Source organism: Podarcis raffonei, chromosome 9 (assembly GCF_027172205.1).
Source record: "Podarcis raffonei isolate rPodRaf1 chromosome 9, rPodRaf1.pri, whole genome shotgun sequence".
In the NCBI taxonomy this organism is placed as follows: Eukaryota; Metazoa; Chordata; class Lepidosauria; order Squamata; family Lacertidae; genus Podarcis; species Podarcis raffonei.
In genome coordinates, this window is record NC_070610.1 from 68,271,670 (window position 1) to 68,299,100 (window position 27,431).

At 45.7% G+C, this 27,431-nt stretch overlaps 1 protein-coding gene across 2 annotated transcripts in view; it reads right to left on the reverse strand.

The window, feature by feature from the left end:
• CFAP299 (cilia and flagella associated protein 299) overlaps window positions 1-27,431 on the reverse strand; it is a 353,465-nt gene that overhangs the window by 2,996 nt on the left and 323,038 nt on the right. The window contains exon 5 of one of the 2 annotated variants that reach the window (XM_053404314.1): window positions 1,369-1,498. The exons of the other annotated variant lie outside the window; for it this stretch is intronic. Coding sequence (XP_053260289.1) covers window positions 1,369-1,498 — 130 coding nt within the window. The remainder of the gene's footprint in view (window positions 1-1,368; window positions 1,499-27,431) is intronic. 2 annotated transcript variants of the gene reach the window in all.

Here is a 27,431-nt window from a genome sequence, read left to right on the forward strand (position 1 = left end):
AGTTGGCTAGAGTGTGGTGCCGATAATGCCAAGGTTGCAGGCTCGATCCCCATAGGGCAGTGCAATGCAAACTTGGCCCTCCAGCTGTTTTTGGACTACAACTCCCTTCATCCCTAGCTAACAGGACCAGTGGTCAGGGATGATCGGAATTGTAGTCCCAAAAACAGCTGGAGGGCCAAGTTTGCATTGCAGGGGATTGGACTAAATTAACCTCAGGGTCCCTTACTGTCCTAAAATTTTATGATTCTAAGTCCTCTTAGCAACACTTTTTGGTGCTAAGGGCACAACATAGGAGACCAGTTTCCCAGTGCTTGCTGGGGGAGCTTGGCCTTGGCCTTGGACCTACCCATAAAATAGGAATATTGTCTACACTGACAGGCTGTAGTACTTCACAGTTTCAAGCAGGAGTTGTTCCCAGCACTACCTGGGAATACCAGGTGGCCCTGGGCTCCCAGAGACTGCAAGAAGCTAAGTAGACCTGCTGCTGGCTCAACTCGCTTTCTCATTCAGTCTGCCTTCCTTCCTTTCAGCAGCAGCCCCTCTCCTTCAGACCATGTGCTGTTACATGACCACAACCACAAACAAACTCACAGTCAAGTCTCCAAACAGCTCAGACAAGCAAGCAACCTTATTCCAAAAGACACAATCCCACCCTCTTCAGTCTCTTCCAATCCCTCCAATTCTCCTCCTTCTTTCAAACACCCCTGTTTACAAGTCCTGGTCACAAGCTCCTGGTCACAAGCTCCCAGAGACTGCAATAAGCAAAGGAGAACTGCTGCTGGCTTTGTGTAGGTTGGTTGTTGCCTCTAAGACTGCAGGTGCACCCAGTTTCTGCACAGGATTACTGAACTATTATTACTGCACTATTACATAAGGAAGTGCCCAAGGGAATCTGGGGAGTTTAAGATGTTTCTCTAGATATGCCTTATGCTTAATGAAACTGAGGCCCACTGCTGTCATCCATGGGAAAAAAGTCTCATTCAAAAAGAATTAAAAGATGACATTTCCATCTTTTGAGGCCTACAGCTTTACAGGAAGACCTACCCACAATGAGATCTGTTGCTTTCAGATAGAACCAAAGTACATGGACCTTGTTTCAGCAGTACTTAAGATTCATATGTTCATGTGATGGCTTACATGATTGTTTCTACCTTGGCTGCATTTACAAGATGTCCCATTTGAAGAACATCATATATCCAACTAATATAAGAAATGTCGGTCATGATGGAACATCCCTTCACAACAGGACAAGTACCAGACCCATGCATTGCCCCTTGATCCATGAAATGAGTAGTAAAAATAAAAGCATGGATGTTTGACACAGACAGGCCTGTTGTCTCAGGGAAATGACAAAAGTAACAATGCTACCTTGGGGTCAACATTGATGACCTTCCTGTCAGACTTGTTCTTGAAGAGGAGGCCGCACACATTTTCTGCAATCACTTGGTAATTTGGACTTGAATTCAAGCAGCAGATATTCCTGTCCCAGTTGTAGAAACTGTAAAAAACAACAACAATCCAGAGAATAGACAATGCAAAGCATCTGTTTGCAACATTGTGCAAGCCATGTGCTGCCCCCAAAGTTAGTGCTCTTCTGTCTCGGGAGACAATGGAGGTATGGGCCTTTGGGAGTGAAGTCAAACTGTTGGAAGGTTGCAGCATCTGCTGTGGCTGTAGACACTGATAAGGGGGAGACATGTTTTGTTGCAGCTGGGGCAGTTGAAGGCGTCCACTGCATTGCTCCCCTATGCGCTCTTCCAAGCGGTCATTGATGAGTGGCTTTCCAACAATGCCACGTATTCACCCAGTGACGTTTACAACAGCAAAATGTTTGTCATGGCATCATTGTGCCTAGGGTTCCATGCCCCTATAAGCAGCAACCAATCAGTGAGAGTGATGGAAAGGGGAACTTGCAATGCAGTGACATTTTGCATTTACAAGCAGACAGAATGAAGCGACACAGGTCCATGGTATTTAGCAGCAGCAATATCTCAGCAATAATATCTCCCAGAGCAGGACTAGAAATCCTGTGCGCAGCAGCCACCGTGAACCTGGTATCTTGCTTCTAGCTCTTATCCTAAGAAATCTACATGAATGGTTACTCATGTTTTCCATCTGAATGTCTCCACGGGAATCATTTCAAAGCGTTACCGTGGAGAAAAATGGCATCATGTCAGGACCAGCCCTTTGAATGCTGGCAGAGGGGAAAAAGCATGTCTGCACTATTAACACAAATTCATTTAACTCTTTCTCTTCCCTCTCAGAAACCCTACCCTGCAGATATGCCTATAGCTTCCAAGACATCATGTTGGAAAGGCAGTCGAAACACAGCTACTTGTCACTGGCAAGCCTCCCTAGCCACTAGATAGACTGCTGCAGTTTCATGGCTGGCTTGCTGTGCAGAAGGCAAGCAAGATTTCAGAAAGCTGAGTCCTATCCCTTCTGTCCCTGTTGAAATGCCCAGCTCTGCCCAAAGATTCTTCCCTCTGTCGAAGCATAGCAAAAGAAAGCAAACCAAAACACAGAGATACTGTACTTTGTCTGAATGCACAATAGGGTGTTTAGTTAATCCTATGTGATAGAAATCCTTCCCAATTCTCTTTCTCAAGTTCCAGTAAATAGCCCGTGCTAATGTGTCTATTCTACCTGTCTAGTCTATATGCACCTCACATATCCTATGCCACAGGGACATTTCTAGGCTCAGGGGCAAGGGCCATGCCATACATTTGCATAATATCTGCATGCAAATTGAGTCAGGTTTTCAGGGGGGGTGGAACTCTGGCTGTGAGGTCCAATAGGGTGCCAATAGGATTTGCTGAGCCCAGTATGCAGTTATGTGGATTGGACACCCCTAAACAAGCTATAGCTTAGGGTCCCACTCACTTGGGCCCCCCCCAAAAAAAATTAAAGAAAAAACAACAACCTGGATGTATATTTCCAAAATGTAAGATAAAAAACAAATAAAATAAAACCTACATACAGCAAGTGTTTTGTTTTGTGTTGTGTAGGCTCCTATGATGTAGGTAATGGGTCTTGCCTGCTAGCCTGCTCCCTAAAATATCACTTGTTTGCTCATTTCTATATATAGGGTGCCTACATTCTGCCTGGACTGGCTGCATGACAACATGTGCAAATGCTTTAGATACCTATTAGGTCCATTAATTTCCATATAGTATATATTAAACACAAAAACCAGCAACAATTTGTTGTTGACAAAGGACTGCTGGACATATAAAGGGCCCCATTACCTTCAGTAGCTTAGGGCCTCATCAAACCTAAATCCGGCCCTGACGCCACCCATAATCTGTTGGCAAGAACAGCTGCTAACGTACATATTTAAACTGAAACAAGTGCCTCTGGGCACATCAAGATGGCGAGCGGCTGACTTGGAGATACTTGCATGGTTGCAAAGACTGTAGAGAAGCTAACTAACCATCTAAGAAGAAGAAGAGTTTGGATTTGATATCCCGCTTTATCACTACCGCTTTATCACTACAAGCTTCACATGAAGAACTGGACCATGACAACTTCATTGCAATTTGGTATTTTCTCCAGGATGCATGGAGGAAGGAGCGTTCATGGTGTCCCTCAAGTGTGTATGGGACTCTCTGGTCGGAATGCCTGGGTTGAGACAATTAGGGAGTGAGGGTTCAAGAAGGAGAAGAAGTAAAACCAATGAGACTTCCCTCATTTAGTGGAGTGGCACAGGACAGGGCATTATTTTTCATTTTTTTGCAAGGGAGGCTGAAGAGGGGCTGGCAATGGTTTGATTTGTAGCTCTTACTGAAGTTTGTGCCAAATGGAAAATATGTCTGGTTGTTGTGGTCTCCCTAGCCTTTCTGCTTGGAGCATGTCCAGCTGCCCTGTAAATTGGAAGACTGGAGTCCTGCAGAAAATATGTGGGGCCAACAGTGGTTCTGCTTACCACCTTTTGACTTGATTTGCCCCCATCAACCATCACCCCTCTTGGTCCACAACATGGTTTTGTCCTGGATAATTCTGCTTGTTCGCTTCAACCTCAAAACAGGCCTTGCATGTGCCAAGAATGCTGTGTTTTATGTTAGTTGCTGAAACTAACTTAGAGATGATAATAGTCTACGTTAGCTAGAAATTACTCACTGTTTTTCCTCCTTCTTCCACGCTTCTCACTCCTGCTCACTCATCTTCACTCATTTAATAAAATCTGGAATTACAAGTCTAAAGCTGACTAATGTTGCTAGATCACAGGATTGATCTTACCCATTTCACTGGGCTGCTCATCCTGAAGCTACCTTAGGGGAGTTAAAAGGAGCTTGCTAAAGCCTGTCTCTTCTCCACAAGTAAATATTGCAGGTCTCAGTCCTCATACGCCCAGATTACAGGTGTTTGAATAATATGGGTGGGGGCAGTTGCTGGTAACTTAAGTAGGCAGTACTTCTCAGCCAGATCTACCTCACATGGAAGGTGGGTGAGCTCTTGTCCTTATATTTGCAAACCCATTCTAAGTCCTCATCACAGAAACAGCAGCAACAGAACATTTGCTAGGCAGTGCTGCTTATATGAGGGTAGTGAAACATAAGTTTGGATGGGAGGCATATGGAAGTAAGGGAAGAAAAGGAGGCTGAATTCTGGGAAAGGGAGCCAACAGCCAGAGCAACTGAAAGCAGGAATTGAAGTACAGAAGAAGTGTAGGAGGCAAGAACAGGAGGGAAAGAGGAATAGAAAATACGTGGTGCTGAAAAAGGGAGGCCTACGTAGAAAGGTGCACTGGGGTGATACATCAGTAGAACCTGGAGATAAGCAGTGTGATATTCCCAGAAAGAGAAACAACAGACATGGGAAAACTGTGGGCTAAAAAAGACCAAAGAGGCAATCTCTCTGTGTGCAGATGTGCACACTCAGTTTCACACATAGATTTGAACTAGCAAGCCACATTTGGGGTTGCAGGTGTTACATAGAATGTATCTCTTCATCTAGCGTTGCTGCTTTGCAATCTCTTTCACTCACCATAAAGCGGCAAAGCTAATAGCCAGATTGTGCAACTGGATAGGTGCTCGGAAGGAAGGGGGGGGGAATGCTATCAGGCAAAAGCTTTCCACCTCTCGCTCTGAAACAGGGAAAAAGAAAGCTCTTCGGTGAAGGATTTCCCCCATCATTAAAAATAAATTAGACTTGTGGGGAAAGAACCCCTAATCAGCTGCGGAATAATCACTTCCTTCATTTGCCAAGTTTCCTACCCGCATGCAGCGAATGGCAGCATGGTTCCATCCTGGAGGGCTTGTGCACTGGGCAACCCCAGGCCCACACATGCACTGCTGGTGCATCAAAGTCTCCTCTGCAAGCCCGTTCTTGACACGACAAGCAAGCCTGAGTATAACCATTATGTGGCTGGCTTTGGGTTTTCACCAGATGCTCAACCGGCACATAACCTAAGCTACAACAGTCATCTGTACAGTGGTACCTTGGTTCTCAAACTTAATCCGTTCCGGAAGTCCGTTCCAAAACCAAAGCGTTCCAAAGCCAAGGCATGCTTTCCCATAGAAAGAAATGCAAAATGGATTCATCCGTTCCAGACTTTTTAAAACCCCTAAAGTAGCAATTTAACGTGATTTTTACTATCTAATGAGACCATTGATCCATAAGATGAAAGCAGTAAACAATGTACTGCAGTCACACAATCAATCAATCAGTAGCTGAACTGGGTTCCACACACACACACACACACACACAACCACAACAAAAAGAGCCACAAAAACGCAAAATAAATAGCAAAAACAGACAGACCTCAGCATAACACTCCAACCAGTGGTTCTCAACCTGTGGGTCCCCAGATGTTGTTGGACTACAACTCCCATCATCCCTCAGCTCTGGCCTTGCAAGCTAGGGGTGATGGGAGTTGTAGTTCAACAACATCTGAGGACCCACAGGTTGAGAAAGGCTGCTCCAAACGGAAGCGTGGCACTCAAATTGGAAGTGTAACACTGAAAACGGAGCATGTTTGGATTCCAAAAAAAGTTCGCAAACTGGAACACTTACTTCTGGGTTTGCAGTGTTTGGGTTCCAAGTTGTTTGAGTACCAAGGCATTTGAGAACCAAGGTACCACTGTACTTGCCATTTTCTGACAGCTCTGTAATGGAGAGATGCCCACCACGTGGACATCCATTTATCTAACAAGGCGGGTGATGAGAATGCAGGGTATGGGGAGGTTTCCCCCATTTGCAGAGTCTGCCCCTTGCTTCTAGAGAAAAAAAACAGGGTTGGTATGGTGGAATGCCCCTCCCTGTATCACTGCCCAGATGAAAAATACATTTTCTTCCAGGTCTCGGTCCTTGCTGGTTTCCCTGGGCAGCATCACAGGCGAACCCCTAAAATGTCCAATGTTGTTGTTTGAGCTGGAGACGCCTCATCAGCCAAGACAAGCTGCCCCAGAGGGGCAAGCATGGCTCCCTCTCCAAATTCTTCCTAGCTGGTCAGTGTGGAGATAAGATTGCTTTGCATTCTTCTCTCCAGCTTTGCAAAGGACAACACTCTGCTCATTAAGCGTGGCAACAGCCTCAGCCATTTCCCTTGAAAATAAAAGAAGCATTCCTTTTGCAGCTGGTTAGTGGGCACCGCTCAATGTCGCATAGTCCACATACCTGAGCCCCTTGTTGAAGAGTATCAAATACTTTTTGGAACATTCGGAAATCTATTAAAATAATAATAAGAAGAAGAAATCTACGCAGGAAATATTTAAAACGCTTTGGCATTCATTGCTGTCAGTTTGATAGCATTTCCCCCCCTCTCTCTGTCAGGGAGATTTAAAGCATTTAAAAGGCATGTCTAATTCTATTAATCCAAATTAGATTTAGTTGCATTAGGGCTGTAGTGATTCTTGGGTTGAAGTTGGTGCTACAACAAGGGCTGTTATTTTTCCAGAGTGAATCAAATTGTCCTGAGCGACAAAAAAATAAAGACAAGCAGAAAAGATAACAATGGAAAAGCAGAAGGGGGAGGGAGGAGATACAAAACTGTCCTTATTTATTTAGAAGTTTTAAAGCGCCTTTCAGGGTCAAAACAGCCCTCTCGTCACTCTCCAAATGCAAATACAAAAATCAGAGTAAAATGTATTTAAGATCAGCCTCCAGTGAAATGAATAAAATAATCTGAATCTGAGGAAGCCAAAGATTCATGGGTAGACCAGTGCATGTCATGTAGGACCAGGAGTGGAGGAACTCCTCCCAGGCCCTGCTCTTGCCCAGGCCACACCCCACACTGGCCCTACTTTGCAACTTCCTTGGGTGCTTTTGCCTGGTTAGAATGTGCCCTTGTCCTGATCATGTCCCATGTGCCCTTGTCCTGTGCCTCTTCCTCACCTGTCTGGTTGGATAAGTATATAGTGTGGTGTAGTGGTTAAGAGCAGTGGACTCGTAATCTGGTGAACCGGGTTCGATTCCCCGCTCCTCCACATGCAGCTGCTGGGTGACCTTGGGCTAGTCACACTTCTCTGAAGTCTCTCAGCCTCACAGAGTGTTTGTTGTGGGGGAGGAAGGGAAAGGAGATTGAGAGCTGCTTTGAGACTCCTTAGGGTAGTGATAATAATGATAATGATAATAATAATTTATTTATACCCCACCCTCCCCTGCCAGAGCCAGGCTCAGGGCAGCTAACACCAGTAAAATTACAATAAAAACATAAGGGGGGGGGGAGAGAACCAATTTAAAATACAGGTTAAGAATACAATTTAAAATGCAGCCTCATTTTAATAGTAGCCCATAGATCAAAACCATAAGGGGAAGGAAACATAAGGGTCAGACTGAGTCCAAACCAAAGGCCAGGCGGAACAGCTCTGTCTTGCAGGCCCTGCGGAAAGATGTCAAGTCCCGAAGGGTCCTAGTCTCTTGTGACAGAGTGTTCCACCAAGTCAGGGCCAGTACTGAAAAGGCCCTGGCCCTAGCGGAGACCAATCTAACCACCTTGAGACTTGGGACCTCCAAAGTGTTGTCATTTGTGGACCTTAAGGTCCTCCACGGGGCATACCAGGAGAGGCGGTCCCGTAGGTATGAGGGTCCTAGGCAGCATAGGGCTTTAAATGTCAAAACCAGCACCTTAAACCTGACCCTGTACTCCACCGGGAGCCAGTGCAGTTGGTAAAGCACTGGATGAATGTGATCCCGGGATAAAACGGGATATCAAATCCAAACTCCTCCTCCTCTTCTGATGTATGTGTAGCTGGAACGCAGCCCTTTGCACAAAGTTACGAGCTGAATCCATTGCTCCATCCAGTTTTGCCTCTGACCTCACCCACCACAGGCACACAGCCCCCCAGAAAGTTGCCCACTAGGGAATGTGGTCCTTGGGCTGAAACAGGTTTCTCCACCCTGGCATGGACAATAGGTTGGATCCAACTAGAAGCCCTACTCAGATTGAAATGAATCGACTAAATGAAGTTAGACGTGACCCCTTGTTTTCAAAGGGTCTACTCTTGAGTATGACTTGGCCAATGCAACCTATTTTGTGGCTGTCCAAGTGCCAAAATGAGCAAATTTTCTCCACAATTTCCAACGTTTATCAGCGAAAGTTGCCTTTCATGGCAGCCAGCTGGAAACTGAAACAAGTCTCGTGGCACAAAAATTCCAACACTTTCTGTTCAATTTCAAGGCCAACTAAGCTGGCTAGCTATCATACTTCATCCTCACCATACCTTGTAAACAACAGAAGTTTTGCCAACCAACTGACAGTGGTAATTGACCAAAACAAGCCTCAGGTTACAACTGCTTCTGTCTATTTAAGGTGCATCTCAAGAACCTATTTTCACACGTACCTAATTTCCATAATTTACTTATCAATGTCATCAGAATGGGCTGGGAATAGAAGACATAAATTGCTCCTCTGGTGTTCTCTTCTGCAGATTAACAATTTATTTACAGTAACTTCAGCTATATTAGCAAATGCATTTAACTCCAAGCTATCTATGCTAATCAGAGCAATCATATAATATATTTATGCCCCAATGCAAACTTGGGCTAGGAAGAACTACTTAAATATTTCCTTCTCTATTTGAAGGATGCCAAATATCGGAGCACTTGCCTGTCTCCTATCCTCTCTGGTGTCTGAGAAAGGCGCCACGTAGTTATATTACTTATTTATTGAACTTGCATACTGCCTTATATTTCAAGAAATCTCTTAACATCAACATCAACGTTGCAGGAGGAGACATGGTCCTTATTGCTTTTAATTTAATTTCTTTTTTTCCTCTTGGTGTGTTTATGGTTCCTTGTTATGTGACCACCTCACCAAGTGAGATGCTCTTTGGACACATGTGCAGTACACACATGCAAATAACAGCGCAGGAATAACTGAGGGAAGGAAACTCAGCAACGTTGCTGAAATAGGCTGACCTGCTTATTCAGACATCTGGGTCAGCATGCAGTTCTACAGCCTGCAACAGCCTCAGCCATTTCCCTTCACAATAAAAAAAGCATTACCCTTGCAGCTGGCCAGTGGGCATTGCTCAATGCTGCATAGTTTACATCCTGAAATAGTAAGTTGCTGGAATAGGCTGATCTGCTTATTCAGACGTCTGGATCAGCGGGCAATTCTACTGCTGCAAACACCAGGCTTTGGCCCTTACCTGCTCCCAGGTAAGCACCCTATCATGTTTGTTTGTTTGTTTAAGTAATTGTTAGAACCATTTCTAGAATGAAAGACTACCGAAACACCATAATGGCTTTGCCAAATTAAAACTAATTGCCAAATTAGTAAATTGGTAGATTAAAGCTATGTGCCATTAAAACGTAAGCCTCTTGGCAATGTAACACTACAGCGAATAGACCAAAATTACAAATTAGGAATGTTCCAGGTAGCTTATACAAACAGAGAGCCAGTGGGGCATAATGGATCCTTTGTTGAATGTGGGGTGAGCAGGCCCTGGTTCGAATCCTAGTTCGGCCATGAAGCTCAGTAGTCTGTGGAGAACCAAATGGGATAATGCCATCTTATACCATGGGTATATATGGAATATCCCATATATACCATGCCCTGAACTCCTCAGAAGGTTGGTCTCTAGATGTAATAAGGTAAAGGGACCCCTGACCATTAGGTCCTGTCGTGGCCAACCCTGGGGTTGCGGCGCTCAACTCGCTTTATTGGCCGAGGGAGCTGGCATACAGCTTCCGGGTCATGTGGCCAGCATGACTAAGCCGCTTCTGGCGAACCAGAGCAGCGCACGGAAACGCTATTTACCTTCCCGCCGGAGCAGTACCTATTTATCTACTTGCACTTTGACGTGCTTTCAAACTGCTAGGTTGGCAGGAGCAGGGACCGAGCAACAGGAGCTCACCCCGTCACGGGGATTCGAACCGCCGACCTTCTGATCAGCAAGTCCTAGGATCTGTGGTTTAACCCACATCCCTCTAGATGTAATATGTGTATATAAATGAATGAGGTGGTACCTGCCGTTTTAAACAGCAGAACGCTGTCGAGATGGCTATGGCTGATCTGCCCCGTGGCGCACTGCATTATTTAAATCCTGCTCCCTTTTCTGTCTCTCTCAATCTCTTTCACCAAGCCAAGAAGAGTTCCTCCACTTCGGTTCTCCGAGTTTCTCTCCCCACCCACACAAATGCATCCAGATAAAACTATTCCCTATAGCAGAATGGGAATCCAGTCAAAAGCTAATTACAAACAATGATGGCTCAACAGCTTTTTTCACTTTGTGGTTCCACGAGTTTATGATGTCAGTCATCCGGCTCGACTTCCCGCCTCCCATCATTGAAACTACTGCCTTCTCTCAAGCGAGTGGTGAAAGAACAGGGTGGTGACAGCAGACAGAAAGGAGGGCAACGGAGATGAGAAACGTGAAGCAGACCCATCGGGCTTTCTGATATCTGACTGCTATTATATAATCATTTTTGCTGGCACCATTCCTAGTTTTGCCAAATAGCACAAGGAGGAGCATTGCACAGAGGTTGGATTCAGCCCATCAGTTTTTCAGGGCAGATATTCCTGCTTACTTCAGAGGGATGTAAGGGCACACACACCGGGTAATGCACATCTTCAGAATTCAGAGGAGCATTTTACGCCATGAAAGCAGTTTGCAATACTGGGTTTCGGTATCTGTTTAGCAACACCGAGCATACCTTGTTGAAACAACAGCAGCTGTCCAATGTTTACAATAGTGCATATAGTGCAAGTTTTTAATTTTCTTGTCTTGCTTGTGGAAAAGCAAGATGGCTTTGCAGCTGTCCATTATTTTTTTCCAAACCTGAGCAACTTTTAAAGGGCTGTTGTCTCATTGGGAAGGATTCAGAAGGGGTGTGTGTGAAAAGGATGGGCAAAAACAGTTTTTAGAAGACTTCTTTCTGTGAGGGAAGGCTGCAGGAAGTGGGTATTTTTCAGCTTGCAGAAAAGAGGAGCAGGAGGAGATGGGGGAACTGCTGCTCTCACGTACTAGAAAACACTGAAAAGAAAACAGAAGTACTTGCCATATAGCAGATGAATCAATGGGTTTAATTATCAGACGGGCTAAAAGAAAACATTCTGGCCAGGTTCCATGGTTGTTGTCAGGAGGTGGGTACCCCAAGTCTTTGGCACTGAAAAATTCAGTGCTGGTGAGACTCCAACATCTTAATTTGCAGCTCTGTATGCAAATTACAATATGCACATTTTACATAAACGTTTGCCCCAAGCTGCTAAAAAGTCCCATGCAATGCCCCTGACAGAATATCAAAATCAGGCATGCACTGGGATTTTCCAGGGCTCCCTTTCCTGCCACAGCTTCTTGTGCCCCTCCGAAAGCTACGGGGTGTTGAGAGGCCTTCGAGAGCTGCATCCAGCTGAGAGCCAGCAGTTGCAGCTGGAACACAAAACCAACACAGCTGCTGCTACTTGCTCTGTGTCACTGAATGCCACTGCTGGGGAGGTGGGCAGAAGATGGGTGAGTTGTCCTAGGGTTTATGGAGGATGGGATAATTAAATGCACAAGTGCTGTTTTCATCAGCCACACCTTTAACGCAGAATATAGTTGCAGCCTTAGGCTGTGTTTGAGATGTAATTTAAGGTTATCCTATACAAGGGCTGAAGGGATGCGGGTGGCGCTGTGGGTTAAACCACAGAGCCTAAGACTTGCTGATCAGAAGGTCGGCGGTTCGAATCCCCGCGACAGGGTGAGCTCCCGTTGCTCAGTCCCAGCTCCTGTCAACCTAGCAGTTCGAAAGCACACCAGTGCAAGTAGATAAATAGGTACCGCTCCGGCGGGAAGGTAAACGGTGTTTCCGTGCGCTGCTCTGGTTCGCCAGAAGCGGCTTAGTCATGCTGGCCACATGACCCGGAAGCTGTACACCGTCTTCCTTGGCCAGTAAAGCGAGATGAGCGCCTCAACCCCAGCGTCGACCACGACTGGACCTAATGGTCAGGGGTCCCTTTACCTTTATACAAGGGCTAAGAGCCCCGTCAGTGTGGTGAGCTGGCCTTGTTTACGGTCACCCTCTTCTGCACTTTTACTCTGTTAAGCACCTCCTCTTGTTTGCCGTGTCGCCACGAGCTGATCTGCAGCGATGCCAACGTGGGTCTGGTATTTCTGACTATCACGGGGTAAGCTCCTCTGCTGTCTCACAGTGCCTGGGCAGCCTTCAAACAGGCAACAGAGAAAGACTCAGGAAGCTGCAGAGTTGGAATTCCAAATCCTTTAGAAATGCTGTTAGATCAAACCGTTCAAATACTTGGGCCTTTGGAAGATCCCTGACTTGTGCTGATTAATTGTGTGGTTCTGGAGTCTTTGGATAGAGCCAAACCAACAACATACTCGTGGCTTCAGATAAGACGGCTTGGCTACCCAATTCATTTACACTGTTTTTTTTTTTAAAGCAGCATTTACCTTCTTAGTTTTAATTGCTCATTATGCTGTTATCCAAATGGGCTCGCTTGAAAGAGATTCTTGGATTTGACTACCCTTTGCTGTGTGGTTTCATAAACCCTCAAATTAACAAGCCTTGGCTGCATACTTAGTCAACAGATACACCCTACGTGACAGATCTTAATCAGTCAAGTCATGTGTCACACTACAATGCTCTTACATCAGCTTTCCATTGGATTTTAATAACCCAAGGAAATGGTAATACTCGGAGATGGCCAAATCCTGCACCGGCGCCAGCAAAGTGAGGATTCACAGACGCACACTGCCAGGTGTGTCTTCCTCCAGAGAACCCTGCCATGTAAACAGAGGGGGGAAGATTAATGGCAATATCTTCTTATTAAAAAGGTGGGAGGTGTCCAGTGGGGTGCTATAGAGATTGGCTTTCAGCCTTGATTTTATTTAACATATTGAGTGGCGTGCTGGAGCAGCTTTCAGATCAAAGGGTTTTGTACAGCTCCTGTCAGCATTGTTCCTTTTTGATCTTGCCATCTCTCTCCACGGAGTCCCGATATCCCTGAAGCCACAGCATGGAGCCTCCCTCTCCAGTTTGGGTTCTGCTTTCACCCCCCAAAACCCAGAAAGAACAGGGGTGGGGTAGATGGAACACTGGTTTTCAGCGAAAGCACACACAGCTTCTTTTGATGTTATTTGGAGTTGTGCGTATCCCTCGTTGCATTTCAAAGCCACAGGCCTAAGGCTTATGTATACAGTGCAATTTGTCCCCAGGTTATAGCCTCCTCCCAAGCTGGGGCTGGAGGCAGAGAGGTAAGCACGAATCTTAACTGCAGCTGGCCTCCAGCATGAGTAACATGAGGACAGCTGGTTAGTGTTTAATTTACACATGGTAAACACTGCAAAACTATTCTGCGCACAAACCCGCAGGCTCAGATTGGTTTTTATCGCACTGACGGATAAGCTACTGAAAGAAGATAGGGAAGAGAAGTGAAATTTAAAGATGACCTTTGCTACTTATTTATTTTTTAAAGAAATGGGCCTGATCAAAATCTGAAAATGGCAATCCCATTAAAATATAGGTAGAGCACAGTGGGAAATACAACATCTCAACTCTCGGTAAGCTGAAGGGGACTTTCCTCATCAATTGCACACAATTCATTTGCACAATTTCAACCTTGCACGGTTGGCCACCCAACCTCTCCTTAAAAACCTTCAAGGTAGGGATGATGAGAGCTGTAGTTTAAAATAGACTGGAGGGCACCAGGTTGGGAAAGGCGTACGCATTTCTGACCCATATGCCATACATTCATATAAGCACACAGAGGTAATCATACAAATAAAAGCACACAGAGAAGGAGACTTTTCCCGTGTCCTGCCAGAAAGCTCAGGCCCTGCTCTAAATCCTCATCATATAGATTATGCTGTGCTGCAAGGAATATCTGCAAACATATCTGCAGACAAGATTGCCCCAAATGACTCAATTGAGTTAGCCAAGCCGCACACTAAAATGAGAGAGGCAATTACCCACGGCTGCCTCAGAACCAGTAATCAATCCCCGGACTGGAGAAAACACTGGTAGCCCAGCCACAAAGTCTCTTCAAGAGAAGGAAGAGAGGGAAGGTGCAGCCAAACACCTTGCCTTGGGCTGTGCCAACCTTCAATATACCTAAGAAAAATAAAATTAACAAACAAAACAAGATCTAGATGACGATAATTACTATTTTTATGGCGCCTGAGGACTAACCATAGACAATGGATGTGTTTGTGTGTGTGTGTGTGTGTGTGTGTGTGTGCGTGCATGCGAGGTACAGCCTTTTGTGCAATTGAAACACCACAAAAAAAATAACCCAACATCCGTCACCTGTCACTACGGAGAAAAACACACATTGCATGTGATAAAGGAACACATCGGAGGGAAGAATGTTGCTGAGAGGGAAAGTTAGCAGCAGAAAGAAGGACGTACGGGGGGGGGGGGCGGAGAGAGAGACTGGCTGTGATAAGGGCCAGATTTAGGTTTGATGAGGCCCTAAGCTGATGAAGGGACGCGGGTGGCGCTGTGGGTAAAACCTCAGCGCCTAGGACTTGCCGATCGCATTGTCGGCGGTTCGAATCCCCGCGGTGGGGTGAGCTCCCGTCGTTCGGTCCCAGCTCCTGCCCACCTAGCAGTTCGAAAGCACCCTTAAGTGCAAGTAGATAAATAGGGACCGCTTTATAGCGGGAAGGTAAACGGCGTTCCGTGTGCTGCTCTGGTGCCGGTTCGCCAGAGCAGCTTCGTCACGCTGGCCACGTCACCCGGAAGTGTCTGTGGACAGCGCTGGCTCCCGGCCTCTAGAGTGAGATGAGCGCACAACCCTAGAGTCTGTCAAGACTGGCCCGTATGGGCAGGGGTACCTTTACCTTACCTTTTAAGCTCCTGAAGGTAATGGGGCCCTTTATATTTCCAGCTGTCCTTTGTCAACAACAAATAGTCACTGTTTTTTGTGTTGAATATATGCTATATGGAATTTATGGACCTAACAGGTATCTAAAGCCATTTGCACATGCAGAATGTAGACACCCTATATATAGAAATGAGCAAACCAGTGATATTTCAGGGACAGGCTAGCAGGTGGGGCCCATTACTTACATCATAGGAGCCTACACAACACAAAACACTGTTGCTGTATGCAGGTTTTATTTTATTTGTTTTTTATCTTATATTTTGGAAATATACATCCAGGTTGTTTTTCTTTAAATTTTTGGGGGGCCTCCAAGAGAGTGGGGCCCCAAGCTATAGCTTGATAAGCTTATATGTAAATCCGGCACTGGCTGTGATGGTCTAGGAGGTGTTCCACAGGTGTGGCTTATTTCAAGGAAGTGCTGGAAGCAGAAGAGGGGGGTGTCTTGATGAGCAAGTAGAGGGGACGCGGACACATGAAGGGGCTCGGGAGACCCCATGAAGGGAGATGGGATGTAAAAGGGCTGAGGTAACTATCAGTATGCCTTTAAATGCCAGTTTCTGGGACGTGGGTGGGGAGAGCAATGTTGCGCTCAAGTTTTGCTTGCAGTCTTCCCAATATGGGTATCTGGTTGGCTACTGAGAAGAGATATGATAGCCATCTTCAAATACCTAAAAGCCTGTTACATGGAAGATGTGGCAAGCTTGTTTTTTCCTGCTGCGGAGGCTTGTTTCTGGCCATCAAACATAAGAGTCACATTAATCAATAAATACGTAAAGTGAATGTATGTATGTATGTATGTATGTATGTATGTACAGATATACAGTGGTACCTTGGGATGCGAACGGGATCTGTTCTGGAGCCCCATTCACATCCTGAATAGAACGTAAGATGCGACAGCGTGTCTGCGTGTGCACTGGTCGCAATTCGCCGCTTCCGCGCATGTGTGTAACATGCTCCGTTACTTCCGGGTCTCCATGGAGCGCAACCCAAAAATACTTATCCTGAAGCATATTTATCCCAAGGTATGACTGTAGATTTTTAATTGTATTTTGTATAAATTATAAATAAAACATGTTCTACCTTTCTACTGGTGGGGCAGGGGGGCCACAGGAAGGAAACAAGGTCAGAAGGGGGCCATGGTTGGAAAAAGGTTGAGAAACACTGGACTAGATAACCCTTGGGATGTATGCTTGTGAAACATGGGCCACTCCAACTCCTTGAAAGTTTCCATCAACGGTGTCTCCGAAAACTTTTACATATCACTTGGGAAGACAGGCGAACTAATGCCAGTGTACTGGAAGAAGCAAAGATCACCAGTGTTGAAGCAATGATTCTTCAACATCAACTTCGTTGGACTGGTCATGTTGTGCGGATGCCTGATTATTGTCTTCCAAAGCAACTACTCTATTCCGATCTTAAAAATGAAAAGTGTAATGCTGGTGGTCAACAAAAGAGGTTTAAAGACTGTCTCAAGGCAAATTTTTAAAAATGTAGTATAAACAACAACAATTGGGAAACACTGGACTGCGAGCGCTCCAATTGGAGAACAGCCTTTACCAAAGGTGTCATGGGCTTTGAAGACATTCGAACTCAGGATACAATGGAGAAACGTGCCAGGAGAAAGGCATGCTTGGCAAATCCACACCATGATCAACTCCCGCCCGGAAACCAATGTCCCTACTGTGGAAGGACGTGTGGATCCAGAATTGGCTTCCACAGTCACCTATGGACTCACTGTTAAAACTGTGTTTACTTGGCTACAAGTGATCGCCAAAGAAGAAGAAGCTGGACGAGATGGGTCTTTGGCCTCTTCTTAAGCTCTTAATTTGCAGTAACTGTTGAATGTTTCATACAAAATGTCCTCACTCCTCTCAAAAAGTTATCTCTCTCTCTCTATATAAATATATTTACACCAAATGAAAAGGTCCCCTGGGAAACTTGGCCATTGGTGTGATGTAGCAGTTTCATCAGCCTGAGTTTGGGATGACCTACATAACACAGTTCTGACCTCGCCACACCTACAAACACTTGTTCAGAACGTAAGTGTGATAAGGACCATGTACATTGTAAAGCAACCACACCTGCATCCAATTTGAATATCTCCTTAGATACGGAATCTGAATCCTGGCTGTTTCACTCTTTGTTAAGTATGTCACCAAAAATGCAGCGGTGGAAGATGAGATTATGCAGGCATTTAAAACATCAAGCAATAGACTGAGAACTCTACTGACTGAGAGCATTAAAAAAAAGGTGAGGATTTTAAAACAGAAAGGGTGTCTTGGTGGGGTCAGGGTGAGCATTTAGTAGCTTGAATGCCCTCTCCTTAGCTTGGTCCATTGCTATAGGTCATGGGTAGGCAAACTAAGGCCCAGGGGCCGGATCCAGCCCAATCGCCTTCTCAAACTGGCCCATGGACGGTTCGGCAAACAGCGTGTTTTTACATAAGTAGAATGTGTCCTTTTATTAAAAATGCATCTCTGGGTTATTTGTGGGGCACAGGAATTTGTTCATTTCCCCCCCCAAAATATAGACCGGCCCCCTACAAGGTCTGAGGGACAGTGGACCAGCCCACTGCTGAAAAAGTTTGCTGACCCCTGGTGATGTCCAAAAAAGCCCCCCACTGAAACAATTGTGCTTTCTCAATTAGTTCATTAATTGAAGCCTTCCTTTCAAGCTGCTTAATTTCACCTAAAGGAACATTTCAAGGCAAATCCAAAAGTTGTTGACTTGGCAAAACATCTGAGAAATTCCAAGGAAAGCTAAACAAATTTCAATAAGACTAGTGAAATTTCAAAAGTGCCTAGAGAAGAATACAAACATCTGAGCCTCTGGCCGACAGTCAATACAGTTCTATGAAAAATGTAAGATGTTTCAATAGCTAAATGTCTCAATGGCCCCTGCTCTGTGTTCACATACACATCTTTAACTTTGGGGGACTAGAACTCAAGCTCTGAAGGAGGACAGCACACCAGGATTTAATATGACACGTTCTAGTTTGTTTTTAGTGTGAAGCCATCCACTGCAGCCAAGCATCCAAATTTCATATTGGTGTAAGGCAGGCTTCCTCAACCTCGGCCCTCCAGAAGTTTTGAGACTACAATTCCCATCATCCCTGACCACTGGTCCTGCTAGCTAGGGATGATGGGAGTTGTAGGCCAAAAATATTTGGAGGGCCGAGGTTGAGGAAGCCTGGTGTAAGACATCTTGATTGACCTATGGCAAAATGGTGCCTGTCTCTCTTCTCACAGATGTGGTCTATAGTGCCAGCTATGATCTGGATCAGGCACCCCCAACCTTTGGCCCTCCAGATGTTTTGGACTACAGTTCCCATCATCCCTGACCACTGGTCCTGTTAGCTAGGGATCATGGGAGTTGTAGGCCAAAACATCTGGAGGGCCGCAGGTTGGGGATGCCTGATCTGGATTGTTCAGTTTTAAATCAGAATAGCCTCTAGGATTATCAAGCGGGTGTATTAATTGCACATGGGACTTAATTCTAATCAGTGAAAGGCACCTGCAAGTCTCAGAAGGCTGTTCTAATTAAAGCTGCATGCAACCGTAAGGTGTTTTGCCTAACACTGAGAGACACAGTGACAATCGAATCCAATCGTAAATTGGCCCATGTGATTCATTAGCTCCTCCAACAGCCCTGAATCTCCCAGGTTCAAGTCCAACTTGCCACCATCTGATCTATACTGGCTCTCTTGATTTTCAATGAACTGCAAGTGGGTTTATCAGAACTTCCGTTGACAGATTTGTAACTTATACTTCATTTGTAGAGTTAAGGCAAGTTACTGTGACTCTGGATAAAATGTTTAAAAATAAGCAACACATCATCAAAAACTAATTATGCCTTGACTTTCGGGATCCAGGAAGTGAAACATGGTCCTGCCAAGTCCTATGGGATGCAACCGCCATTCAGTTCAGTTTCCACAGAAAGGTGAACCTACTTGATTTGCACTTTCTGAAATACAGCCATCTTTTGAAATTCACATTTCTCCAAAGTTTGAAATGTTGTTGTTATTATTAGTTACTAAATTTGTATATGACCCTTCATTCGTAGATCTCAGGGCGGTTTACAACATAAAATGGTTTTCCAGTCAAGTGACTTATTTATTTTTATTTAACAAAAGGTATATACTGTAATAAAAACTAATGGGTACAAAAATGCATGTACGAGGGTGAAGTGTGCTATTAGGGAAAATAATCTAGGGAGATGCATTATATTAGGCAAATTTGCATGCAAAAATGAGCACATTAGGTTTTCACAAAAACGCTCATGAATTTTCACGAGGGCTTTCCTAAATTAATAAATAAATCACAAAATGATGTGGAATGGTGGGGAGCTGAATTTAAGATTGGAAAAATCAGAAACTAAAGAGAAACCAAAAATTGAGGCTGTAACTTAAGTTTCAATAAAAGAGATTAAAATGAGCATTGAACTTGCAGTCGAATGGAGGGGAGGACCTTGTGAGCTTAGATAAATGGGAGTTTAACCAAGGTCTGGCAAATGGGAGGTGGCGGTGTTTCAATAATAATCCACCAACAGCTACAGTGTTTCCTCTTCTTTTTGTTCTGTACTGTGCTCAGTTACTTGTGGAATTCCTTTGGTACGTTTGCGTTTTGAGGATGAAGGGGAACAGTAATAAAAAAAGAGAAATAAAAAGGAAAGGAAATTAAAGTCCCCAGGGGTATAGGCTCAGTCCCAAAAATGATGAAACTACTGTCAGTCTCCAGAAGCTATTTGGTAATCTACTCAAAATTTATTATCTTATTAGTTCACTCCACCAAGGTGTGTGTTATTTATAGCCATGAAAACTGGATTGCTCTTGACTAAAGCCAAAGAAGTACAGTGGTACCTCAGGTTACATACGCTTCAGGTTACATACGCTTCAGGTTACAGACTCCACTAACCCAGAAATAGTGCTTCAGGTTAAGAACTTTGCTTCAGGATGAGAACAGAAATCGTGCTCCGGCGGCGCGGCAGCAGCAGGAGGCCCAATTAACTAAAGTGGTGCTTCAGGTTAAGAACAATTTCAGGTTATGTACGGACCTCCGGAACGAATTAAGTACTTAACCCGAGGTACCACTGTACAGTGGTACCTCGGGTTACAGATGCTTCAGGTTACAGACTCCGCTAACCCAGAAACAGTACCTCAGGTTAAGAACTTTGCTTCAGGATGAGAACAGAAATCACGTGGCAGCAGCAGAAGGCCCCATTAGCTAAAGTGGTACCTCAGGTTAAGAACAGTTTCAGGTTAAAAACAAACCTCCAGAACGAATTAAATTCTTAACTTGAGGTACCACTGTAAATGGCTATGAAGTGGCTGAAATAAACAATGAGATGAGTCATTCCCAAATCCATACCAATACAGTGGTACCTTGGTTCTCAAACTCAGTCCGTTCCAGAAGTCTGTTCCAAAACCAAAGCATTCTGAAATCAAGGTGCGCTTTCCCATAGAAAGTAATGCAAAACAGATTAATCCGTTCCAGACTTTAAAAAACAACCCCTAAAACAGCAATTTAACATGAATTCATACCAATGGCTACCCATGGAAGTAGCCATCAAGGGTGAAAGGGCCCTTGCTTATTTGCAATTTTGTTTAGGTTTTGGGTGTAAATGAGGAGACCGAAACCCACATTTTAATCCCTGTGCAACAGTGAAAATGGAAGCTCAGAAGTATGTTCGGCTTCCGAAGCAAAGTTCACAAACCAAAACACTGATTTCCGGGTTTGCAGTGTGCGAGTTCCAATTTGTTTGGGAACTATGCTGTTTGAAAACTGAGGTACCAGTTTTCTATGGAAAACAGGGATTAAAATGTGGGTTTCGGTCGCCTCATTTACACCCAAAACCTAAACAAAATTGCAAATAAGCAAGGGCCCTTTCACCCTTGATGGCTACTTCTATGGGTAGCCATTGGTATGAATTTGGTGCTTCCACATTGGAACTGTTACAAGTAGCTTCCATGCTACTTGTGATCACTGTGACACCATGAATGTGCAAATGGTTATAGCCTCGTGGAGGTGTCTATGGGCACAAATGGCGCCTCCGCAAGGAACTGGGAGTGGAGGCAGATAGGCAGTGACAGGTCAGAAGCCATGACTGAGCCAAAGTTTACACCCCGGCACACTAGATCTTGGCACCAGGCTGATCTCCCCGCTTCAGTTCTGCTATTGATAAAGCAGCACAAGGTTCCCATCGTGGAACCCTATTAAATGAACTGACTCACCTGTTGTTCTAAAAATCGCTCTCAAGCTAGCTACCCAGCCGGCCATGTTACAACACAAATTACCAGTGGCGTAGAATGGGTTTCTAACACCCGGGGCCTCATGGAAGGAGGGGAACAGACGGAGTACACATGCACATTCAACTTTCTAATGGCGTCTGCGTCACTCAGGAGATCGTAGCCACAGAGGTAAGAAAAGAAGAGCCATTCTGTTTTCTGGAGAGGCCACTTCCTGGCTCGCATGGAGAAGCCTTTTCAATGAAGCCCAGTGAAGGAAGCATGCAGCTGTATTGAGGAAGCACTGAGTGCAGTGGCGTCGGAATGGGGGGTGGGCGGTGCGCGCCGGGTGCCATGTCGGGGGGGGTGACGACAAGAAGGCACCCTGTGGGGGCTCGCAGTGGCATGAGCAGCCATTGCACCACCGCAGCCGCATGTGGAGGATCCTCCATTCGTGGCTGCAGCCGCGAGCAGTGCATGTGCCGTACACATGCGCCGTACGTAGTGACACCGCACGTGCACCCTACGTAGCAATGCCCCGCCCCAGGTGTCATGATGCCTCTGTTCACCCCTGACTGGGTGTCGAAATTTTGCACCCCTAACAATTTTGTTCCTGGGGCAACCACCCCTGTGGGCCCCACTCTCCACTATGCCACTGCAAGTTACAAGCTATAGAGCGGCCACAGATACCTTCTCTATGGCTGTTGGACAATCTGACACTCCTGAGCTCTGAAATTTTAACCTGGGAAGCAGTTCTAATTGCCTTGTTTTCCCAGAGCAAGCTGAGAAGCCCACCTGATTACCATCTTGTTCTGATATATGTTGATGGCCTTTCAGCTGATTCCCTGGTGGCCCGCTGGAATGTGGAGTTAACCAGGGCTATTGACTGTTTGGTTCCGAAGCGCCCTCTCCGATTGCATGGAGCCCAGATAGCCCCGTGGTTTTCCATGGATCTGAGGGCAATGAAACAATCGTTGAGACGGCTAGAGCGCCGGTGGCGGATAACTCATTCCGAATTTGACCGGACACAGGTTAGAGCTCAACGTCGAGCCTACCAAGTGGCGATAGTGACGGCGAAGAAGAATTTCTTCACCGCCTCTATTGCATCTGCAGAAAACAGCAGCAGGAGACTTTTTCAGGTGGTTCACAATTTAGCGGAACCACCTGCAACATCGGGGCCCAGTACGGGCCACATGTTCTCCTGCAATGATTTTGCAAAGTTTTTTGCAGATAAAATTGCTCAGATTCGGGAAGAAGTAGACTCCACCGTGGGAGCAGGGCCGGGACGGGAGAGTGCTAGAGTTCTGCCTAGTCAAGTTGAGTGGGATCAATTCCAATCTGTTACCTCCGAGGATGTGGACAGGCTGCTTGGACGAGTGAAACCAACCACCTGTCTCCTGGATCCTTGCCCATCCTGGCTTATAAAAGCTAGCCGGGAAGGACTGGGCGATGGGCTTCGTGGGGTGGTGAATGCTTCCCTCCGTGAGGGAGCCTTCCCAGACCCGCTGAAAGAGGCGGTTATTAAACCGCTTCTTAAAAAACCATCTTTAGATGCGGCCACGATGGACAACTATTGCCCAGTCTCAAATCTTCCATTCTTGGGCAAGGTGATTGAACGAGCGGTTGCCGAACAACTCCAGGCACGCCTGGAAGAAGCGGACCATTTGGATCCCTTCCAGTTGGGATTCAGGCCTCATCATGGGACTGAAACTGCCTTGGCTGATGATCTCCGGCGGGCTAGGGACAAAGGTGAGAGTTGTTTCCTAGTTCTGCTGGATCTCTCAGCGGCGTTTGATACCATCGACCATAACATCCTTCTGGACCGTCTTGAGGGGCTGGGAGCTGGGGGCACTGTCATACAGTGGTTCCGCTCCTTCCTCCTGGGCCATGTTCAGAAAGTGGTGGTGGGGGATGAGTGTTCAGACCCCTGGGCTCTCACTTGTGGGGTTCCTCAGGGTTCTGTCCTCTCCCCCATGCTTTTCAACATTTACATGCAGCCACTGGGAGAGATCATCAGGAGGTTTGGGCTGGGTGTTCATCAGTATGCGGATGATACCCAGCTCTACCTCTCTTTTAAATCAGAACCAGTGAAGGCGGTGAGGTCGTGTGTGAGTGTCTGGAGGCGGTTGGAGGATGGATGGCGGCTAACAGATTGAGGTTGAATCCTGACAAGACAGAAGTACTGTTTTTGGGGGACAGGAGGCGGGCAGGTGTGGAGGATTCCCTGGTCCTGAATGGGGTAACTGTGCCCCTGAAGGACCAGGTGTGCAGCCTGGGAGTCATTTTGGACTCACAGCTGTCCATGGAGGCACAGGTCAAATCTGTGTCCAGGGCAGCTGTTTACCAGCTCCATCTGGTACGTAGGCTGAGACCCTATCTGCCTGCGGACGGTCTCGCCAGAGTGGCGCATGCTCTGGTTATCTCCCGCTTGGACTACTGCAATGCACTCTACGTGGGGCTACCTTTGAAGGTGACTCGGAAACTACAACTAATCCAGAATGCGGCAGCTAGACTGGTGACTGGGGGCGGCCGCCGAGACCATATAACACCGGTCTTGAAAGACCTACATTGGCTCCCAGTACGTTTCCGAGCACAATTCAAAGTGTTGGTGCTGACCTTGAAAGCCCTAAACGGCCTCGGTCCAGTATACCTGAAGGAGCGTCTCCACCCCCATCATTCTGCCCGGACGCTGAGGTCCAGCGCCGAGGGCCTTCTGGCGGTTCCCTCATTGCGAGAAGCAAAGCTACAGGGAACCAGGCAGAGGGCCTTCTCGGTAGTGGCGCCCACCCTGTGGAATGCCCTTCCAGCAGATGTCAAAGCGATAAACAACTACCTGACATTCAGAAGACATCTCAAGGCAGCCCCGTTCAGGGAAGTTTTTAAACGTGTGATATTTTACTGTATTTTTGGTTTCTATGGAAGCCGCCCAGAGTGGCTGGGGAGGCCCAGCCAGATGGGCGGGGTATAAATAAATTATTATTATTATTATTATTATTATTATTATATAAATAAATATATATGTGCCAATTAAGTGACTCATGAAAACAACGGTTGGTTATAACTGGTCATGCGCAATGTTTGGTACAACCAGAGACTTAACAGATAGCCAAAGAGATATTTGTGACTCTCTTTTACAACAATCTTAGGTATACATATGCAATAAAGGTCCCTTTCTTGCGAAGTACATAATAAGCCCGAGATTAAGTCCTGGCAAAACCAAACCTCTGAGACTTTGGTACGCTGGAGCCATGATGACAGGCAGGAAGACCTCGGGGGGACAGGGAATCGTAAATATGAAAGGAAGTGTCACAGTTCTGTGACAATCCTGGCCAATTTGATTCTGATACGTTTCTTTTTTAAAACTTTTTTTGGAGCTGGGCCACCTTCATGAATGATTTCCCCTTTTAAGGAAGCAGCATTTAAGATCCGTGAATAAATCAGTCTTTTTGATCAAAGGCTGATGAGCTCTCCAAGATGGAAACTCTGGATCTTTTTGAAGGCATGTTTTCAAAGCCACACATAATATACACATCTCTCCCTCTAGTTCTGTGGTTTCTTCAAAGGGGCTTCTTGCTTTCCCCTTCTAATCTCCTTAGGCACTGAAGAAGTTTCATCCGGAGAGATTCAAGTCGCAGAATTGTGCACAAAACTTCTAATCGCCAGCCAAGCTAATGGGTTTTTCCCCTCCCTTGTTGTTTCAAACACTTCCGCCACTTTGGGTGAAAAGGAAATCCAGTGCTTTTGCTTGAAAATGTCGTTTTCATCCTATTGAGGGGAGACCACTCACTTCTCGCAGCCTCTATAAGTCTTCTTTATATGATTTACAGTTCCTCTTCTCCACAGAGGTTCAGGGCAAGCAACAGCCTTGCGAACACAAAATTGCAGCTTCAAATGTTATACACACCATACATTTAAAGGTCGGGGTTTGGCAAACTACAGGAGGAAGAGGCTTCTGTTCTAGACCTGGAGAGATGCCTTCAAGGACCACTTCACAAGCCATGGCTGAGGTTCAAACCCAGCTCCCTGGAATGTGTACTTCCTAATGTTAGGAATAGTCCAATTCTTTGGACAGACTTTATATGTCTTCTCCAACCCGAGGAGCAGTAGACAGAAGGTATTGCTCTCTTCACTTAACAAGAGTAGAAGACTTGGCTCCTAGTGCTTCTACCATACCTGACCAATCCATAGCCTTAATATGATCTGCCAGTTGCAGATGTGTCTGAGAAGTGGGCATGCATGCAGCTTACTGTGTATTCAAAGTATCATGTGACCATGGTGGAATATGCTAACACTCACCCAACACATAAGACTGATGGGATGTGGGTGGTGATGGTGTAAACCACTGAGCCTCTTGGGCTTGCTGATCAGAAGGTTGGGGGATCGAATCTGCACAACGGGGTGAGCTCCCATTGCTCTGCCCCAGCTCCTGCCAACTAGCAGTTTGAAAGCATGCAAGTAAAAGTAGATAAATTGGTACCGCTGTGGCAGGAAGGTAAATGGCATTTCTATGCGCTCTGGTTTCCATCACGGTGTTCCGTTGCATCAGAAGCGGTTTAGTCCTGCTGGCCACATGACCCAGAAAGCTGCCTGTGGACAAACGCCGGCTCCCTCGGCCTGAAAGCGAGATGAGCGCCGCAATCCCTTAGTCACCTTTGATTGGACTTAACCATCCAGGGGTCCTTTACCTTTACATAAGACGGATTACACACTGTCTTGTATATGTGAGGGTGAAAGATCATATGAATCAGGTCTTGACACATATACTGCACCCACATTGCGGAGTACCTTGTCTATAGATGGGGGTGCATTTCTGCTCCTCTACAGAATAAGACAGGGAGCCTGCTTAGTGTATGAAGTAGACTCAAGAATCCATGAAGCTATGATCATTGCAGTATCATCTCTCAAAATGCACAGGATATGTTGTCACCACTATCCATGCGTGTGTATATTTAAGTGTCTTTTAGTGGTGTGGTTGATCAAAGGGTTGAACTGATCTCTCCCCAAACCCACACTTCCAGGAAGGTCTGGGGGCCAAAATCAAATCCTCTCGTGTCTCAATTCTGTTGCAGGGCCAGCGTTCCATGCTCAAATTATGCACATGCGTTATCCACGAATGTGAGATTCCATCTTGGGATGCATTATCTTGTTAGATTTGAAGCATGTTCAAACGCTGTAGATGTTCCAGTGCAAATGGTGTGTGTGTGTGTGTGGGTGTGTGTGTGTGTGTGAGAGAGAGAGAGAGTCAAGCACTATTATGACTCAATCTTTAAAAAAAAAGCAAAGAGGATTTTTTTATGGGAGTGGGGAACCAGGAAGAAATAAGCCCCATTTGAAGTCTTTCCACTAATTTCATTGGGTTTTAAACCACAGTGCTCACGAATCCGGATTGTATCAAAGAAACATCTTCATTAGGCTTTAGCTTTACTAAGAATGTGTCACTTCCTGGTGGTTTTGGAAAAGCTTCAGTGCATTACTTGTTAAAAGAGGCTGCAAGGGAGATCAATAATCTGCTGTAGGGCTACAGATCCTTGATTTAGCATCTTAGACTGTGTCCTCAAGTGATCTGTGGTACAGCTGAAACGAATTTGCTCTCAAAAATGTGGCTTGAAAAAATCCTCATCTGAGTTTTGATGATCTCCAAATATTTGCTGTTTGCTCTCGGCTTGACATTTGATACCAGCTGACATGCATGGAAGTTAGGCTTGCGCTGTTTACCCAGAGGCAAGAGCCAGGTTTGCTGCCATTCAGTCTGAGAAATGGCCCTGCATCTGTCAGGTGACATGCAATGGCACTGATTTATTTAAAAATATTTTAAGTGCCCTTCAGTCAAACTATTAGAGCAGTGCAAATTAAGAATAGGAAAACACCAGTATAAACTCACAAATAAACAAGGAGAGTGGAGCAAGGATGTAAAATTTCAGCAAAAGCAACTAACAG